We start from the raw sequence: 19,702 nt of genomic DNA on the forward strand, positions 1-19,702 counted from the left end.
GGTCGAGCTCCCGGATACCATCGTCCAGCCCTTGAGCACAACTTGCCACGTAGCTCTTTGTGCCAGGTCTGCTTCTCTGCCCTTCTTGGCCCATGGCTCACACCCAGGGGTCTCTTCACACCTTTTCCCAGCCTTTTCGGTTTCAAATATTCCCATTACAGTAGGACTGTTCCCAGAAGCAAACACCTGGCCTTACTGATCCCCGGATTGCAAAAAGGAACAATACTACAAAGGAAGACAACCCCAAATGAGGCTCTGCGGTCCCCATCCCCAGCAGCAGTCAGGAAAGACTCGGTTCCTTGTCCAGAAGCAACGCTCATCCCACACCCCAAAGGAACTGCTTAGTCCAAAAGACGGAGAAGATGAGCAACAGGGTGACACTGAGGATGACAGCCATCAGGTAAGCAAAGATCCGGAACTGAGGGTTGCGGAAACACTCCCTCAGAGAGTAGTGGCTGGGGACGGGAATGGGCAGAGACCTGGGGGAAGGGCCTGCGTCCTGGGGGGGCCCAGTTTGGCCCCCGGGCTCAGGGCCTAGGTCCAGCGTGTAAACCCGGGGCTGGCGCAGGAAGTAGCGGCTCTTAGGCTGGTCCTTGAGACAGAGCTGGTGGCCTTCCAGGATGACATGGTGGGGCTCCAGGCGAAGCAGGGTGAGCACGGCAGTATCCGTGGGCAAGTCCGTGACAGGCTGCCCAGAGGCCAGCACCGTGGGCTGGCGACAGAGGGGGCAGAGCAACCGGCGCCGGGCTGGAGTCACCAGGCTGAGGTGGGCCAGGCATTCCACGCAGAAGGAGTGACAACAGTCCAGCACTTTGGGGGTGTGGAACGTGTTGTTGAAGGGGTTCCAGCAGACAGGGCACTCAGGCTCCCGGCCCTGCTGCTCGGCCATCCTCAGATCAGACACCGCGAGGCCTAGGAGGAATGTCCTGGCAGAAAGGGCAAAGGAGCAAAGGGACACCCATTGAGCCCCATCCTTGTGCCTGGCCCTAGGCAAGGAGTCTGTGTGCTGTTGAAAGATACTGTCACCCACATTTCACAGATGAAAAACTCAGCAATTTGTTCCAGACCACCCAGTTCCTAAGCTGCCAAGTCCGGGGCTCCTGCAGCATGCCTTCTATCAGGGCAAAGGCCTGAGCTACCCCACTGTTAACAAGCTGCCCCTGGAGGAGACTGCACCCTGGCTCTGGACACGGATAAAGTACGCCTTGTGTTCCATGTGATCACCCTTAGCTCCTCAGACTCCAGGAAGAGGGAGTGGAACCAGTCAGTGGTTTGTGTTACAGGGCAAATACTTCCTTCCCTGTGGCCTCAAATCCCTGACTCGTGCGTGCAGAGATGGCCTTTGTGAATCCCCCGGTCTGTCCCTCTGGTGACAAATGCCAGGCCCTCTTTCCCTCCTCCCACTGGGCTATCGGGCCAACCCTCCAGAGCCCATTTGCCCAGTCTGCGCAGGGCACTGCACTGGCCCGGCAAGGGGGGCCCTGGCGAGGCTTTTCCCCTTGACCTGGAAGCTTAGAGACACCCAGGTCCCCAGATCAGCCCTTCCAGAGCCTCCTCCCAATACTTGGCCTCTCCTGGCTCCTCCTCCCTCCCTCTGTCCCGGGAAACCTCAGGGCACCCACCTGGGCTTCCTTGGCACTAGGTCGGGCAGACTACCTGAAGGACCTGAGGCTCCCGTCTCTCCCTCTCCTGAATCCACAAAGCTTCGGGAGACGGCCTTCCCTCCACCAGCAGCCAACCCCCGGGCCCGTCTCCATGGCAGCACACACAGCACCTGGAGCTGCCAGGGGGCCCGGGCTGCGGCCTCCTGAGCACACCTGCCCTCGGCAAAGGCCACGGAGCCGCCTGGGTGGTGGAGTGGGGAGGTGGGGGACCAGAGTTCCCCCAGGGCGTGGCACACAGTCAACCGTGGAAGCCAAGCGTCTGCAAGATTGTGGGCGGTCTCTTCAAGACCTGGGATTCAAGACCTGGGAAGGGAGGGGTGGCAATTTCCTTTTTCTAGATTGTGGAGGGGGTAAGTGAGCCTCTGGGCTGCTTCTCTCCCGGGCCCCCATTTCTTTCCTAAAGTGGCCAAAGCCTCCTCCACACACAAAGGGGCTGCCTCCCCTGTCCTTTGGCTGCTACGATGTTCACCTGCTACACAGTCTAAAATCTCTGCACATCCTCTCTGGTCCCCTTCTGATCTTTTTTTTTTTTTTTAAGTTTTTTGTTTTTGTTTTGTTTTAAGTAATCTCTACATCCAATGTGAGGTTCAAACTCACAACCCGAGATCAAGAGTCGTGTGCGCCTCCTCCTGAGCCAGCCAGGTGCCCTCCTTTCTTTTTATTTATTTATTTATTTTTTTGATGTTTATTTATTTTTGAGAGAGCATGCACCAGCAAGGGAGAAGCAGAGAGCAAAGACAGAGGGACAGAGGATCCGAAGCAGATTCTGTGCTGACAGCAGTGAGCCCAATGTGGGGCTTGAACTCGAACCGTGAGATCATGACTCAAGCTGAAGTCGGACACCCGACCGACTGAGCCACTCATGCACCCCAAGACGCCCCCTTTGCTGATCATTTAATGTGCCCAGGTAGCTGCAACCATGCAAGTCTTGCTGCCATCTTTGTTCTTAGAACACAGACAACCAGCCTGGCAGGCACTGACCGCTGAGATCTTAGAGTCCAAAGGCCGGCCATCTCTCCACCTTTGGGGACTTAAAAGGGGGAGCCAGGAAGGAGGACAGTTCCAGCCCCGCTTCCCCATTTCAACCAGAAACACCTGGCTTTTCCCATATCGATCGCTTGAATAAGCTGAGTGGAGCTGCTGAGGGGAAGAAAAAGTTTAAGAACCATTTCTCCATCCTAACCACTCACTTTGCAGACGGGAAGCAAGAAGTGACTCTCACCCAAGGTCTCCCAGCTCATCAGTGGTGTCACCCAGTGGTGACACTAGAGCTTCCAGCTCACCACTATGCTGCTGCTTAAAGACAACACTCGTCCATCAGTTCACCTGCCGGGTGCGTGTTGTTAACTACATAGTAAGTGTTTGCATCTGGCCCGGGGATTCCTCGCACCGGGAGTCTCTCGTGGCAATCCGGGAACCACGCACAGGGCTTGGGGGGGAACCAAGTCTCCCTTGTGCGCCTCACATGACACCATCTGCCCTGAGTTGAGACCTGAAGCAAAACCTTCTTACACTCTCTTGTCCATAGCTTCCTGCTGTTCTCTCTTCTGTCACTGCTCCGCGAAGGGAAGAGGAAACAAAGGTATGCAGAAGGGGGATGGAACAGTCCTGGCCGAAGCCGGGAGAGTTTACCAAGGATAATGCCTTCCCCTGTGGACCATTCATCCATTCTACAGTTACTAAGTCATTTAATGTTTATTTCATTTTTGAGAGAAGGAGAGCGCAGGTGGGGGAGGTGCAGAGAGGGAGGAGGACAGAGGATCTGAAGCCGGCCCTGCACTGACAGCAGAGAGCCTGATGTGGGGCCCGAACTCACGAATCATGAGATCATGACCTGAACCGAAGTGGGGGGCTTAACTGACTGAGCCACCCAGGCACCCCTACAGTTAAGTTATTGAGCCCTCACTGCGCGTGCCCCGGCTGGGCACTGGGGAAATGATGAATGAAAGAGGCGTGGCTTTGACCTCAGGGCATTTAGAGTGCTAGGAGGGAAAAAGCTGACTAATGAGTAGTGGGCAATGACTAAACCTACCATTTTACTGCACGCTATAAAGGACAGAAAGGAAAATGGGTTTAGGGAACAGGCTCCCTAGGAAACCACCGGGGAAGGTTTCTTCAAAGAGGTGGTGTGAGAGCTGAGTCTGAAGGACAAGAAACCAGCCGCGCGGCATGGAGGAAGAACACTCCGGGGCCATGGGAACAATGAGTACAAAGCCCCAAGGTGAGAAAAGCCTCTGCCAGATTCAGGAAGTGAAAGGAGGTGACTGAGTGTCGTGGGTGGAGCTGGAGCAGGAAAATGGCTCCGGAGAAGCCAGAGGGAAAGCCCCAGGCCCTGGGGAGCTAATCTGGATTTCATTTGGAGGGAGGGGGGAGGGGGTGTTCATCCTATTTCCATTTTATTTTGTTATTTTTTTCCAATTTCCACTTTAAAATCACTGTTGTAGGGGTGCCTGGCTGGCTCGGTCAGTAGAAGGTTGATCTCTGGGTTGTGGATTCGGGCTCCATGTTGGGTGTAAAAGTTACTTAAAAATAAAATATTTTTAAAAATAATAAGAAGGGGCGCCTGGCTGGCTCAGTCGGTTGGGCGGCCGATTACAGCTCAGGTCATGATCTCAGGGTCTATGAATTCGAGCCCCACATCGGGCTCTGTGCTGACAGCCCCGAGCCTGGAGCCTGTTTCCGGTTCTGTGTCTCCCTCTCTCTCTGCCCCTTCCCTGCTTGCTGTCTCTCTCTCTAAAAAAAAAATAAAGGAGAAGAAGAAGAAGAAAAACAGCATTCCAGCTGCAGAGCAGACAACAGACTGAAAAGGACAGAGTAGAAATGGCAGACCATGAGGGACTTTATCACCAGGCTGGGGTGGTGGCACTTGATGTAGGCCAGGCCATGGCAGAGAAGGTCAAAGGGATGGAGGAAGAACTGTCTGTGGAGATGAAATCAAAGGCACTTTCCAAAAAGCAGCGGACAGCGTAGATTCTGGAACCATGTTGTTCAGGCTCATGACTCCAGATACGCTGCTTATTAGGGCTGTGATCCCAGTTGAATTGCTTCACCTGTGTCTCAATATCTTTTTTTTTTTTTTTTAATGTTTATTTAGTTTAGAAAGAGAGAGAGCACAAGCGAGGTAGGGGCAGAGAGAGAGAGAATGAAAGAGAATCCCGAGCAGGCTCCACGCTGTCAGCGCAGAGCCCCAGTCAGGGCTCGAACTCCCAAACCAAAAGATCATGACCTGAGCCAAGATCAAGAGTCAGCTGCTTAGCCGACTGCACTACCCAGGTGCCCCCTCAATGTCTTCTTCGGAAAAGGAGGCTGAAAGTAGTACGTCAGAAGAGAAGGCTCTTGGGGTGCCTGGGTGGCGCAGTCGGTTAAGCGTCCGACTTCAGCCAGGTCACGATCTCGCGGTCCGTGAGTTCGAGCCCCGCGTCAGGCTCTGGGCTGATGGCCCGGAGCCTGGAGCCTGTTTCCGATTCTGTGTCTCCCTCTCTCTCTGCCCCTCCCCCGTTCATGCTGTGTCTCTCTCTGTCCCAAAAATAAATAAAAAAACGTTGAAAAAAAAAAAAAAATTTAAGAAGAGAAGGCTCTTAGAGCCTGGCATCCGGCAAAGACTACGTATGAGGCGGTTGGCATTATCCCTGCAAATGGATTTGAGAGAAAGGTCAAGCCTCGCCATGAAAAAGGTTCTGTGTTGAGCTTTGAGGGGCTCTGAATTCCAGAGTGTGTATGAAGCAGACCTTTAGTACTTATCAAAGCCTTAAAATGTACATGGCCTTGGGGCACCTGGGTGGCTCAGTCAGTTAAGCGTCTGACTTTGGCTCAAGTCATGATCTTGCGGTTCGTGAGTTCAAGCTCCCTGTTGGGCTCTGTGCTCACAGCTCAGAGCCTGGAGCCTGCTTCAGATTCTGTGTCTCCCTCTCTCTCTCTGCCCCTCCCCAGCTTGTGCTCTGTCTGTCTGTCTGTCTATCTCTCTCTCTCTCTCAATAATAAAAAAAGAAGGTACCCCACTGGGCATCTGTCCCATGGACATAATCAAGGACTTCTGCTAAGGCTTGACTGTAGAGATGCCCGTAGAAGCACAGCTCTAACAGCGTAGTATGGAAAACTGCTTACTCGTTCAATAGTGGGACGTCAATTAAAGATATTCTGCTCTATCCCCGTGAAGAGACATTTTGCAGCCTTTAAAATGATGTGATAAAACATCTATTAATGTGGAAATGTTTGTGATGCCATTAAGCAAAAAGAAACAGTAATAAAACCCTATCATGACCGTATATCCAATATATGTATGCAGTGGAAGAATTGTCTGGAAAAACAAACACCAAAATGTCAACAATGGTTATCTCTGGGAGTAAGATTATAGGTGTTTTTTTTGTTTTGTCTTAAATTCTCTCATCTGAGGGGCATCTGGGTGGCTCAGTCGGTTAAGCGGCTGACTTCTGCTCAGGTCATGATCTCGTGGTTCGTGCTGTCAGCTCAGAGCCTGGATCCTGCTCTGGATTCTGTGTCTCCCTCTCTCTCGACCCCTCCCCCATTTACATTCCATTCCCTCTCTCTCTCTCTCTCTCTCTCTCTCTCTCTCTTTCAAAAATAAACATTAAAAAAAATTTTTTTAATTCATCTGAAAATTCTTTTTTTTTTTGAGAGGGAGAAACTGAGGGAGGGGCAGAGAGAGAGAGAGAGAGACAGAAATGCGGCTCATCTGGGGCTCATGTTCGCCTGAAGCAGGGCACGAGCTCACCCGATGCGAGACTTGAACTCGCAGACTGTAAGGTCATGACCTGAGCTGAAGTCAGATGTTTAACTGAGCCACCCGGGCGCCCTCTCGTCTGAGAACTCTACCTTTACTACAGTACAATGAACTTCTATTACCACGCTTAAAGACCTCTCCCGTGCCCCCAAAGCAGACCTACATTTTCTGAAGTTCCATGGCCAAAGCCGTAAGAGGCCATTCAAGAGTAGGAATGATTACTGTCGCATGAGCGCCTGGGCCCTTATCTGCCAGGGTCCCCTCAGACACCCACTGTTGTTCCAGGATCAGCAGGTCAGAGGCCAGCCTCTCTAGGACAGATTCCGGCCCTGTGTCGGTGTGTCCACCCCCAAGGCAGAGCATCTCAGCTGCAGTAAGTCCTAGACAGCACCCCAAAGGCATCACCGTGGTCTGTGACCAAGTCAGCCAGATACTGCCTGTAGCGTCGCCCCGAAGTTTTTGCCCTCAAGAGGAGAGAGTTAAGAACTAGCATTTTTACAGGACTTCACAGCTTACGAAGGGTCTCGGTCCTGGCTAGGATCTAAGTGTAGCAACTCACATCTCGATTTTATGATGGTCTTTTACAACTTTTTTCCATCTGATTAAGGCCATTGGATTCTTTAAAACCACCCTGTGAAAGGAAGCAGGATCGGAAGTTGAAAGTGTATGGGCTTTGGAACCAGACTTATTTGCTGTGTGGTCTTAGGTAAGTGGCTTATGCTCTCTGAGCTTCATTTTTCTTTGTAAAATAAGCTAATAATCCCGCCTTTGAGGCTTGCCTTGTGAGAAAGGGATAATATCTATCATGTGCCCAGCAAAGCACAGCAGGGGCTCAGTATGGTTAGCATGACAGTTTTCTTTCTTCCTCCTTTCCTTCCTTCCTCCCTACCTCCTTTCCTTCCTTTTTTACTGTTTATTTTTGAGAGAGAGACCATGCGCATGCATTCACGCTCGCACACGCACAGGGGAGGAGCAGAGGGAGAGAGAGAGAAGCTTCTTTTTTTTTTTTAACGTTTATTCATTTTTGAGAGACAGAGAACAGATCGTGAGCAGGGAAGGGGCAGAGAGAGAGCGAGACAGATTCCAAAGCAGACTCCAGGCTCTGAGCTGTCAGCACAGAGCCCGACGCGGGGCTCGAACTCACAAACAGTGAGATCATGACCTGAGTCGAAGTCAGACACTCGACCGACTGAGCCACCCAGGCGCCCCGAGAGAGAGAGAGAGAGAGAGAGAAAGAGAGAGAGAATGAGAATCTTAAGCAGGCTCCGCAGCCAGAGCAGAGCCCGACTTGGGGCTCAATCTCATGACTGTGAGGTCATGACCAGAGCTGAAATCAAGACTGGGACACTTAACTGACTGGGCCACCCAGGCGCCCCAAATTAGTATGATAGTTTTATACCCATTTTATAGGTAGGGACGCCAAGGCTCAGAATGTGAAGTGGCTTAAAAAAGAAAGAAAAAAAGAATGTCAAGTGGCTTAAGACTTCACAGCTGAAGAAGGGCTGAGCTTGAAAGATGGTCCCAGGAGCCCTTTCCTCCCAGGCCGCAGCGTTCACGTTGGCCGACGGCACTGCCTCTCAGGGCTCTGGGACCCTGTGTCCCACCCGTCCCTCCGTGCCCCTCTCTGGTCCTTACCTGCTTCCTCAGAGTCCCCTCCGCCTCCTCCTCCTGTCCCCAGTGCGGACCCTGCAGCGTGTGCTCTGTGCTCTAACTTCTCTGGGCCTGGTTTCCAGGCAGTGGGGGGCGGGCCTCATTTGCATGGGTCTCTGGCAGCTCCTGACCAGGCTCTGGTTTTCATCCTCCTTCTGATGACTTTGGACTGTCGGCGCTCACAGGGGACAGCCTGGGAGCTTTGGTTTTCTCTTCCGCCTGTGAGTCACTCTAGCTTTTTCTCTGAGGGGGTCAAAGTCCCTCACCCTTGCAGACCTCTGCTCTGTCTTGATTTCCTGCCACAACTGACTGTTCAGCCTTGACTCCTGCCCAACCTTACTTGGAGGGAAGACAGGATATCTCTGAAGCCACTTGTCCCTCAGCCCAGATAACTACCCCCCCCCCACCCCGCCCTGGGCCCCTACAAACCGAAATACAAGGGGCTCTTGCAAAATATTAAGGAAAAGGCAAATCATCCAACAGAAAAACAATCAGGGGGCGATTATTTAAGCTAAACGTGAAGAGACTGCGTCAATCAAGTCAGATGTCTGGCTGAGGGTCAAGTCCTTGCTCAGAATCCAGACTCTACTCACTAGCAGTAGAGGCGAGCAAACAGTCTTCTCTAAGCCTCGTTTTCTCACCTGTAAATGGGCATCATAATTTTACCTGCTTGATCTGCAGATTACATGAAATACCACTTGGAGGGTTCACGGCACACAGGAAATGTTAACTACGGCTCTTATGCCGATAGGATCTGGAAGATCGCTGAAGGGAAACATGACGGGATACGCACATAACTGCTCAACCTCATTTATAATTAGAGAAACTCAAATTTAAATAAGACACTGATTTGGGGAGCGCCTGGGTGGCTCGGTCAGGTAAGCACCCAACTCTTGGTTTCAGCTCAGGTCATGATCTCACGGTTCACGAGCTCAAGCCCCACGTCGGACTCCGTGCTGACAGCAAAGAGCCTGCTTGGGGTTCCCTCTCTCTCTGCCCCTCCCCTGCTCATGCCCTCTCTCTCTCTCAAAATAAATACATCAACTTAAAAAAAGGACACTGGTTTTTTAAAGGGACTCAGTTTAAGATTTGTCAGTCCGCTAGGGAAAAAAAACCCGCCACTATCATTAAAAGTAATAATGGTAGTTTTCTGGGTGTTTTACTGAACGCTGTGATCTGTGACGGCGAATGCCCCCAGCAATCCCAGGGAGCACAGTGCCTGGCGATACGGGACACAGAAAAATCCGTGACTCTTCCTTATTCTTCTGCAGATAAGGAATCTGCAGCTCAAAGCAAAGAAGGGATTTATTTGCCCAAGGTCTCATGAGAACCACTTAATAGCTGGGCCTGTAAATGTGGCTCTGAAATCTGTGCCCTTGCCTTACCCTCTCCTCAGTGTAAGACACCTTTTCTGGCCCCCTCACGGTCTGTGTACTCAGACTCCTCTAACTTTATTCCTTTACTGACCTTTTCCATAGGCTTTGGAGGATAAACAAATAAATAAATGTCTTTTTCAAAATTTTTCATAATGTTTATTTTTTTTTTTAATTTTTTTTTTTTAACGTTTATTTTATTTTTGAGACAGAGAGAGACAGCATGAACAGGGGAGGGTCAGAGAGAGAGGGAGACACAGAATCCGAAACAGGCTCCAGGCTCTGAGCTGTCGGCACAGAGCCCGACGCGGGGCTCGAACTCACGGACTGAGAGATCATGACCTGAGCCGAAGTCAGCCGCTCAACCGACTGAGCCACCCAGGCGCCCCTCATAATGTTTATTTTTGAGAGAGAGAGAGAGAAAGAGCGAGGGAAACAGAGGATCTGAAGCGGGCTCCATGCTGACAGCAGAGAGCTCAATGTGGGGCTCAAACTCACGAACCACAAGACCATGACCTGAGCCTGAAGTCAGACGCTTAAGCAACTGAGCTACCCAGACACCCCTACATAAATGTCTTTGGTTGGCATTGTAATCAATTGTCCTGGTTTCATCATTTTATGTTTCTAAAATTATTTTATTTTAGAATAGGTAACATATTCATGTGAAAGATTTGATTTTGTGGTGAAAATGTTGTGTTCTTCTCCCAGCCACCTCAATGCCCTGAAAATTAAGGTTATTTAAAAAAAAATTTTTTTTTCACTTTATTTATTTATTTTGAGAGAGAGCAGGGGAGGGGCAGAGAGAGGGGGAGAGAGAATCCCAAGCAGGCTCCATGCTGTCAGCGAAGAGCCTGACGCGGGCTAGAACCCACGAACCGTGAGATCATGACCTGAGCCGAAATCAACAGTCGGACAGTTAACCGACTGAGCCACCCAGGTGCCCTTGAAAATTAAGGTATTGTACTGTCAGTTTCTTTTGCATCTTCCCAAAGAAATTTTATGGCTGCGCAAACAAAACTCCTTTGGTAAAACGTCTATGTGTCTCTTTTCCTCCTCTTTACGCAAATGTGCACATGATATACACTGTTCTGCACCTTGCCTTTTTCACTTAACAATGCACCTGAAATATCATTCTGGATTAGTACCTAAAAAGCTTGTTTTCAGTTTTGTAATGGTTGCATCGTATTTTATTTTTTTATTTTTTTTTAATTTTTTTTTTTAACGTTTATTTATTTTTGAGACAGAGAGAGACAGAGCATGAACAGGGGAGGGTCAGAGAGAGGGAGACACAGAATCTGAAACAGGCTCCAGGCTCTGAGCTGTCAGCACAGAGCCCGATGCGGGGCTCGAACTCACGGACCGGGAGATCACGACCTGAGCCGAAGTCGGACGCTTAACGGACTGAGCCACCCAGGCGCCCCGCATCGTATTTTATTGAATGAGTCATAAATTACCCAACCATTCCCCTGCTGATCTAATCCCTTCATTTTAAATATATAAATATTAGCTGGAGGGGCACCTGGGTGGCTCAGTCGGTTAAGCGGCTGACTTTGGCTCAGGTCATGATCTCACAGTTTGTGGGTTCAAGCCCCACATCGGGCTCTGTGCCGACAGCTCAGAACCTGGAACCTGCTTCGGACTCTGTCTCCCTCTCTCTGCCCCTCCCCTGCTTGCGCTTGCTCTCTCTCTCTCTCTCTCTCTCAAAAACAAACATTAAAAAATATATATTAGCTGGAAAAATAAATGCCAAAATGCGGGATTTAGATTAGCCTAGAATTGTGTGAAATTAAAGCTGTGGACTCCAGAAAGTTGCCAATCCCTAGGGAAGATCTCTAAGAAATTTTCCTCTTTCTGAGCTGGAGACAGAGGGAACTCAGGTGTGCCTGGAAGGCCTGAGGTCCCTGTCAGCTCTACAATTCCCTGCTTTTAAATTTCACTGCTGGTTAACCAAGGTTAGTGGAGATTCAAGACACTGATTCAGCCCAAAGGATCTGCTTTGTGTTTGACAGTTTGGAAGCTATGCTTTCTGGTTTGGCAGCATTCGTGCAAACCATGAAGAAGTTCGTACACTTTGACCTAATAATATAATTCCTCGGACGTGCCCAAAAGACATCTGTGACATGGAGATTTATAACATGAAATACACATTTGATCCTTCTATTCCTGGCACAGAGTTCCTAAATCCCTTGGAATTTCCTAAGTGATGGGAACACTAAACGTGTCTTTGTTATGTGAATGAGAAAACTTTTGGAAAGCGCCCAGGCAACCTAAAGGTGGCTCCTTGCCAGGGCAACCAACCTTGTAATCTTGGGGTTGGAACTTTCAGTCCAGCCTGAACACCCACCCCCTGGGAGAGGAGAGGGGCTAGAGATGGAATTCAATTGCCAGTGGCCATGATTTAGTCAAACATTGCTCTAGTGAGGCCTCCATAAATCCCCTAAAGGATGGCGTTCAGAGAGCTTCTGGACTGATGAACACAGGGCAGTGCCGGGACAGGGCAGAGAGGCTACATGCCCCGTCCCACGTGGCCTGCCTGCCCTATGCGCCTCTTCCATCGGGCTGTTCATCTGCAGCTTTTATAGAGATAAAAGCCACAGGCCTTTACATACCTTCTATAATAAGCCCGTAAGGATAAGCGGATGCTTCTCTGAGTTCTGCGAGCCACGTTCAAATTAACCAAACCCAAGGTCGTGAGAACCTCCGATCTATCTGTAGCCAGTTGATCAGAAGCCTGGGTGATGAGCTGGACTTATAGTTGGTTTTCTGAAGTGTGTGTGGTAATGGTGGGGACAATCTTGCGGGAGCGAGCCCTTCACTGTGGGAGCTGACGCAATCTCCAGCTAGGTAGTGTCACAATTGAGCTGACCTGTGGGACATCCAGCTGGTGTCTGAGAACTGCTTGGTGGTGGCAAAATATACACATGCGTTGGAATTAGTGTCACAATCAGAATATGCCTGTGTCTTTTGGTTAAGTGAGGATGTTCATCGAAGTTTTAAGTTTAAAAAAAAAAAAAAAGATTGAAAGAAATATAAAAGCCCAACTATAGGGGCGCCTGGGTGGCTCGGTCAGTTGAGCGTCCAACTTCAGCTCAGGTCATGATCTGACGGTTCCTGAGTTTGAGTCCCGCGTCGGGCTCTGTGCTGACAGCTCAGAGCCTGGAGCCTGCTTTGGAGTCTATGTCTCCCTCTCTCTCTCTGCCCTTACCCATTCGTGCTCTATCTCTCAAAACTGAATGAACGTTAAAAAAAAAAAAAAAAAAAAGCCCAACTATAGCACATCAGTTGAGTAGAAAACTATCACTTAAAATGATGTTGTAGAAAAATTGTTATTACTTGTGAAAATGGTCACGACATGTCGTAAATGGAGGCAGGAAGGCAGTTTACAAAATGGTGTGTGTAGTGTGAGCTAGATTGTGTAAAACAAACTATACATAAAGACTGAAAGAGGGGCGCCTGGGTGGCTCAGTCAGTTAAGCATCCGACTTCAGCTCAGGTCATGATCTCGCGGTCTGTGAGTTCAAGCCCCGCGTCAGGCTCTGTGCTGACAGCTCAGAGCCTGGAGCCTGTTTCAGATTCTGTGTCTCCCTCTCTCTCTGACCCTCCCCCGTTCATGCTGTCTCTCCCTGTCTCAAAAATAAATAAGCATTAAAAAAAAAAAAAAAGACTGAAAGACCGTGAGGCAAAATATTGTATCTCTCGGTGATAAGCTCGCTGGCGGTGTCATTTTCTTTTCATTTATATTATTCTAAGTTTTTATCAGTGAATATGTATTCCTTTTGTAACAGGAGAATTCACTTGGAAAATCAGTCAGCCAGAGTTTTCTGCAGCCAGGAAATCCAGAACTTATAAAGAAAAACAGGGAGGGCATGTAAGTAATCAGTCAGGGCGTTGCAAGCATTGAAATAAAAATAAAATAAACCAGGGTCCTTTTCCGGGTCACTGATTGTCTAGTGAGCAAATGCATTATCACAATGTCTCCAGGTGGTCAAGGCTAGGGAGTACTTTGCAAACAGCGGAAAGTTTTTTCGGGAAGATACCCAGGAGAGAGAGCGAGGCATCTGAGGAATCTGAATTGAACTGATTTAGGTCATGCTTGTGGGGGGTGAGGTCAGCCAACCAGAAAAGCACCTCATCTAAGCAGTACCTTGGAACCGGATGAGCGAAGAGTCATGAGACTTGGTGCAGTCCAGCCAAGGTCGGCAGTGGAGGCGCAGGGTGGCATGGCTCCATCTGGGGAGGAAGAGGCAGCAGAAGGCAGTGGAAGGGCAGGGGAGGGTGGAGAAAAGGCGGTAACGAGGCAGGTTTTGGCCCGGTGAAGAGGGATCGTGTTTAGTGAGGGCAGGGCCACCTCTCTCCATGGGGCACTACATTATCATCATTCAGAGTCTTGCATCAGACCGTCCAGAGTTTGGGACGGTCCCAGCGGGAAGGCATCGCCCGGAGATTGTCCAAAATGCAGAGCTCAGGCTGACTCCAGACCTGCTGTCATAATTTGCCTTTTTGCAAGACCCTTAGGAGATTCAGAAACATGCTAAAGTGTGAAGAGTACTGATTGAGGACACATATCCCCAATAGATGCTCCTTGGCTCTCCCTGATCACATTCATGATCCATTACATTCAGATCCCTGAAGACTTCCCAAGGACATGATCCCAAGGATACATCGTGGACAGGGCTGGGTGAATCCCCACCTGGGAGCCGGCGCGCCCCACCCCTGCCTCAGGCAGCATCTCAACTTGTTTTTACAAGGTCACAATCCCTTATACAAAACCCTTGGAGCCAGATGTGCTTCCGAATCCGGATCTTTTCCTATTTTAGGACAATGATATGGCATATTTACGGATATATTAAGTAACTCTCCCAGTGGGATCTGACGCAGCACCCTGGGATTAAATGCTTTAATATTCTGCAGTTGATTATACCAAAAAGAAGAAACAGGATAGGGCCAGGTAAATTTTGGTGCCAAATTTAATGAAAAAAAATTTTGTCTTCAGAGTGCAGGGATTTTGGAATTGTGGATAAGGGTTGTGAACTATTTTCTTATTTTCTTTTTAGCATGTATCAGATGGTTAGAAATACTGAATGGGACCACTTCCCGGTATTAGCTAACCTCAGACTTAGTAGGAACTCCAAGATCTAGCTATTGTTTCAAATATAAAGTAGTTCATACACTTCTCATCAAGCAGGTCACATCCAGCGTTGTTATTCCTGGAATCCACAGGGTTCTGTGAAGAGCAGTTGGATTTGGGGGCACCTGGATGGCTCAGTCGGTTAAACATCCAGCTTCCGCTCAGGTCATGATCTTGTGGTTCGTGAGTTCAAGCCCCGCATGGGGCTCTTGCTGCTGTCGGCGCAGAGCCCGCTTTGGATCCTCTGTCTCTCTTTCTCTCTGCCCCTCCCCTGGCCCCTCCCCTGCTCTCTCTCAAAAATAAATAAAACATGAAACAAAAAATGAGTGAAATGAAGAGTTGATCCCAGCTACCATTAATGTGACATGTCAGAGCTGCAGCTGGAACTCGAACTCGGGGCCTCCACGTCCTGGCCCTGTGCCTCCCTCCCCCTGCTTTCCCCGGCAGACTGCGCATGAGCTCTTGGCCAGCCTCCCCACCTCAGTCCCCAAGCAGAGAACAGTCTCCAGCTGAAGGATGAGGAATAACAGGCCTCCCACATGTGCCTCACGGAACTGAGATCGGACGGTTCTCTGTCCACCTGCGCTGTGAAGGAAGCATCTCATCTTTCCCTCCCCCAGACGTTCAGCCCCGTCGGGGTGGGTGGTGGAAATGAGCCCTCAGAAAGTCCTTGGGTCAGTTAGTCCAAGCACATTGAGTCCTCACACTTATTCTGAAGCCTTCCTCCAGGTAAGTCCTGCCAGGAGGACAGTGCCAAGTTGCTGGCTGGAGGCTGTTTGTACCAGGAAAGTCCAAGGAGTTCCCGGGAAAGTCTCCAAGGCCTTCTCCGAGTGCCAGGAGAGACGCTCCTGGGCCAGGGCCCCTTCTGCTCTTAGGATGCTCCGCTGATAACACTGGCAAAGGGACCCTTTCGGAGGGTCGAGGTCGGGAAACCGGATGCCTGCCTCCTCTCTGCGTCTGCAGGCATCACCGCTGCTCCTCCTGGGGCCCCACGGTCTCTCACTTTTCTCTGTGGCCCCTCTCCCTCATCTGTGGTACAATCTGTATCCGTGTTGTTCCCCTTCTTTTGCAGGAGTTTATTTTTTAACTCTTTCTGTAGTAAGTGTTCAATGCAGAAAAACCTAGAAACTCACATGAATGTAATAATCCTGACACTTAGGAATCTTCTAGGGGCTCTGCCTGAATCGTGTACCGATCCTGACGACAGCTCTGTGGGGATCGATGCTATTACTGTATCATTTCCGTTACACGGATGAAGGCACAAGGCACGGAAAAATTAAGTCACTTGCCCAAAGTTGCCAGGAAAAGAAGTGGCAGCCTGGGATTTGAACCAGCAGCCTGGTGTCGGGAGTCCACACCCTTAACCGCCGCGACCACCACGCCTCTTTATAAGGATTTCAAATGTGATTTTTAAAACTAATTATTATAAAGATATGTGATACTCGAACTGTTTTGTAGCCTTTCTCTCACTTATCTTTCTACATCACAAAATACTCTTCTAAACCTTTTCTTCAGAATGAAAGTAGTCTTGTTTTTGATTGTAAAAGCAATAAAGGAAATAGATTTATGTGTCTCCTTGTACATGCACTGTCTCTGCAAGGACACACAAGATGCTGGTAATAGGCAGACATGGATGAGAGGGAGCCGGTTTGTCCTATAAACTTTTAAACGCCCAACCCTTGATCTTGGCTCAGGTCATTATCTCACGGTTGTGAGATCAAGCCCTGCATTGAGCCCTGGGCCAGGCTGAATATGGAGCTGTTTAAGATTCTCTCTCTCCCTCCCTCTCCCTTTGCCCCGCCCTTCAAAAAAAATAATAAAACTGATTTATCCTCATTGCAAAAACAAAAACAACATAGTAAGGCATAAAGCAGAAAATAAATTCATCTTTAAACTCAATATCCAGAGATGACACCGATACATTAAAAAAATTTTTTTTTAATGTTTATTTATTTTTGAGAGAGAGACAGAGCACAAGTGGTGGAAGGGGCAGAGAGAGAGAGAGAGAAACACAGGATCCAAAGCAGGCTCCAGGCTCTGAGCTGTCAGCACAGAGCCCGACGCCGGGCTTGAACTCACGAACCGCAAGACCATGAGCTGAGCCGAAGTCAGACGCTCAACCAACTGAGCCACCCAAGCGCCCCTACACCGGTACATTTTTACTCCATTTCTTCCAGACCTTTATCTATGAATGTACAGACACATACAGATTTATTTTTACCCAAATGGGACGATGCTGTGTGGTGCTGTTTTGTTACCTGTGTTTTTCAGTTAGGGCAAATCATGGACAGCATTGCATGTAGCCTCATTTTAAATGTCCTCATGGTTGTTAGTTATGTGAAGTTGGCCAGTTTCCACAAGATTATTTCTGAATGAACTGAGAGAGCCAGTGTCTGGACAAGACAGTGCTGGCTGCCACCAATTCCCATCACCCCAAAGCTGGGCTCTGCACTTTGATGTGTTCAGACCCTGGGGAGATAACCGCTGAGAAAGGATCACACTTTCCTTCTGTTTGTGATGTTTAACTGATGTCATTTATTCCATAGGTCCAGACTCTTCCTACCTGCCCCGGTCCCTCGCCTTCAGGCCCACCACCACCGGGACACCACTGAAAGCAGTGGTGGCCAGGGCTCTGGCCGGAAGAACCAGTCCACATGTCCGAAGACCTGAGTTGCCACGTGGGTTCTGCCACATGCTGTGTGCTCCTTGGCAAGTCATTTTTCTTCTCTGCAGAACGGAGGTAATATACTCCACACTGCCTGTCTCACAGTGTTATGACATTGGAAGACTCAGGTGAAGTTATGATTGTGAAAGTAGTATATGAAATATAGAGCACATACATCTCTGTATTTGAGAAAATGAGGGAATCCTGGATTCCGGGATGTATTACAATTCTTCACGGAAGTACTGGTTACTAGAGTGTGTTTGGCTTATGGAGAATCAGCAAGCTATGAACGTAAGGCATCTGAAATTATTTATGATTGCTATGCTTGAATTAAAAGTTAAAAATATATATATAGTGGCTTGGAGGGGCAACTGGGTGGCTCAGTTGGTTAAACGACCCACTCTTGATTTCGGCTCAGGTCACGATCTCGCAGTGCGTGAGATTGAGCCCCGTGTGGGGCTCTTCACTGACAGTGAGGGGCCTGCTTGGGATCCTCTCTCTCTCTCTCTGTCTCTCTCTCTCTGCCCTTCCCCCACTCTCTATAGCTCAAAATAAATAAATGCATATTTTTTTTAAGTTAAAAATATATATAGCGGCTTAAAAAGAATGAAGTTTCATTCTCTTTCATGTCACAGTCTAGCTGGTCAGGCTGGTGGAACAGCTCAGCATTTCAGGGTTATTCGGGGCTCCTTCTCTCCTGCTGTTCTGTCATCTTGTCCTCATCTGAATAGCTGAAGCTGTCCCTGGCGGTCTGCTTTGCAGCGAGTGGGAAGGGACCATGAGTGGCAACCCCAGACAAACACGTTCTTTTGGAGCTAATAAGGTAGAAGTTACACATATCACTTCCACTCACAGTCCATGGACAAGAACTTGTTCTCACGGCCATGCTAGTGGGGGATGTAGGCTTCGGAGGGCAGCCTGTGCTAAGAGGTGCCCACTCCAGGAAACATTAGCGGACTGCTGCATTTTTCAGGATGAAGCTTTTCTTTACTCATTCTGTTTTCAAAAGGCTATCCAGAAATAGTGAAGCTCCTTTTTCACCAAGTGACCTGAGTTCTATACTTGTAATTCCTATGTCAAACTCAAGGCCGTTTCAGACTGAAAACATGTCTCTTGATACCAGTGTTGAAAACATTACATTTCTGCCAGGAAGTGTTTCTTCAATGACGGTAAAACTCAGAACTCTTGAGGAATTTTCTTTAATAATCATTGTTCAAGAAGATAGTGATACTGGGGACTTGATACTTTTGTAATACCGATGATATCTAGTGTATCATAATACTTTAATAGCTGGTAGCTATTTTATATTTTAATGTTTATTTTGAGAGGGGGGGGTGCAGAGAGGGAGAGGGAGAGAATCCCAAACAGGCTCCAAGCTATCAGTGCAGAGCCCGTTGTGGGACTCAGTCTCACAAACTGAGAGATCATGACCTGAGCCCAAATCAAGAGTCGGATGCTTAGTCAACTGAGCCGTCTAGGTGCCTCTATTTTATTTTATTTTTAAATTTTTATTTATTTAAGTAATCTCTATACCCCACATGGGGCTCAAACTCATGACCCTGAGATCAAGAGTCACAGGCTCTTCCAATTGAGCCAGCCAGGCGCCCCAGCTGGTAGCTATTTTTAAAAAATAATACTTTGAATACAAATTGGGACATAAATTATATACATCCTAGATGCACTCAAATTGTATCTTTTCCAGATCATTTTAAAACTTTCGGTAAAAATAGGGGTGCCTGGGTGGCTCAGTCGGTGAAGCGTCCAGCTTCGGCTCAGGTCATATCTCACGGTTCATGGGTTTGATCCCCGTGTTGGGTTCTGTGTTCACAGCTCAGAGCCTGGAGCCTGTTTTAGATTCTGTGTCTCCCCATTTCTTTCCCCCTTTCATGCTCATGCTCTGTCTCTCTCAAAAATAAATATTTAAAAAAAATAAACTTTTGGGGAGCCTGGGTGGCGCAGTCGGTTAAGCGTCCGGCTTCAGCCGGGTCACCATCTCGCGGTCCGTGAGTTCGAGCCCCGCGTCGGGCTCTGGGCTGATGGCTCGGAGCCTGAAGCCTGTTTCTGATTCTGTGTCTCCCTCTCTCTCTGCCCCTCCCCCGTTCATGCTCTGTCTCTCTCTGTCCCAAAAATAAATAAAAAACGTTGAAAAAATAAATAAATAAAAAATAAAAAAAATAAACTTTCAATAAAAATAAAGATCATCTTGTAAGATAATTTCAGCCACCAAAAACAAAAAAAATCTTTTAATAATCATGACTCATTTTTCCTGAAATAAATATATTTTCAAAGATTTTTTAGTTAAAGTTTGTTTGTTTGTTTAGAGAGCGGGAGAGAGTGAATCCTAAGCTTTGTCAGTGCGGAGCCTGACGAGGGGCTCTGATTCATGAACCATGAGATCATTACTTGAGGCAAAACCAGGAGTCAGATGCTGAACAAGCTGAGCCACCCAGGCGCCTCTAAAGATTTTTTTAAATTTTTAAA

General features: G+C 48.6%; 1 protein-coding gene across 1 annotated transcript; it reads right to left on the bottom strand.

The window, feature by feature from the left end:
• Positions 1–83: 83 nt before the first annotated feature.
• On the bottom strand, positions 84–8,413 carry RNF183 (ring finger protein 183). Its single transcript, XM_060608960.3, has 2 exons — positions 8,041–8,413; positions 84–926 (listed from the first exon to the last, which is right to left on the bottom strand). Exon 2 carries the CDS (start codon positions 887–889, stop codon positions 317–319), a length of 573 nt encoding a protein of 190 aa, XP_060464943.1. The 5' UTR covers positions 890–926; positions 8,041–8,413; the 3' UTR covers positions 84–316.
• Positions 8,414–19,702: the final 11,289 nt, after the last annotated feature.

The sequence above is a fragment of the Panthera onca genome, chromosome D4 (genome assembly GCF_046562875.1).
Source record: "Panthera onca isolate mPanOnc1 chromosome D4, mPanOnc1 haplotype 2, whole genome shotgun sequence".
NCBI lineage: Eukaryota > Metazoa > Chordata > Mammalia > Carnivora > Felidae > Panthera > Panthera onca.

What these genes read in the sequence shown, in the direction of transcription:
- RNF183 (XM_060608960.3), bottom strand. Translation starts at nt 889, where the DNA reads ATGGCCGAGCAGCAGGGCCGGGAGCCTGAGTGCCCTGTCTGCTGGAAC.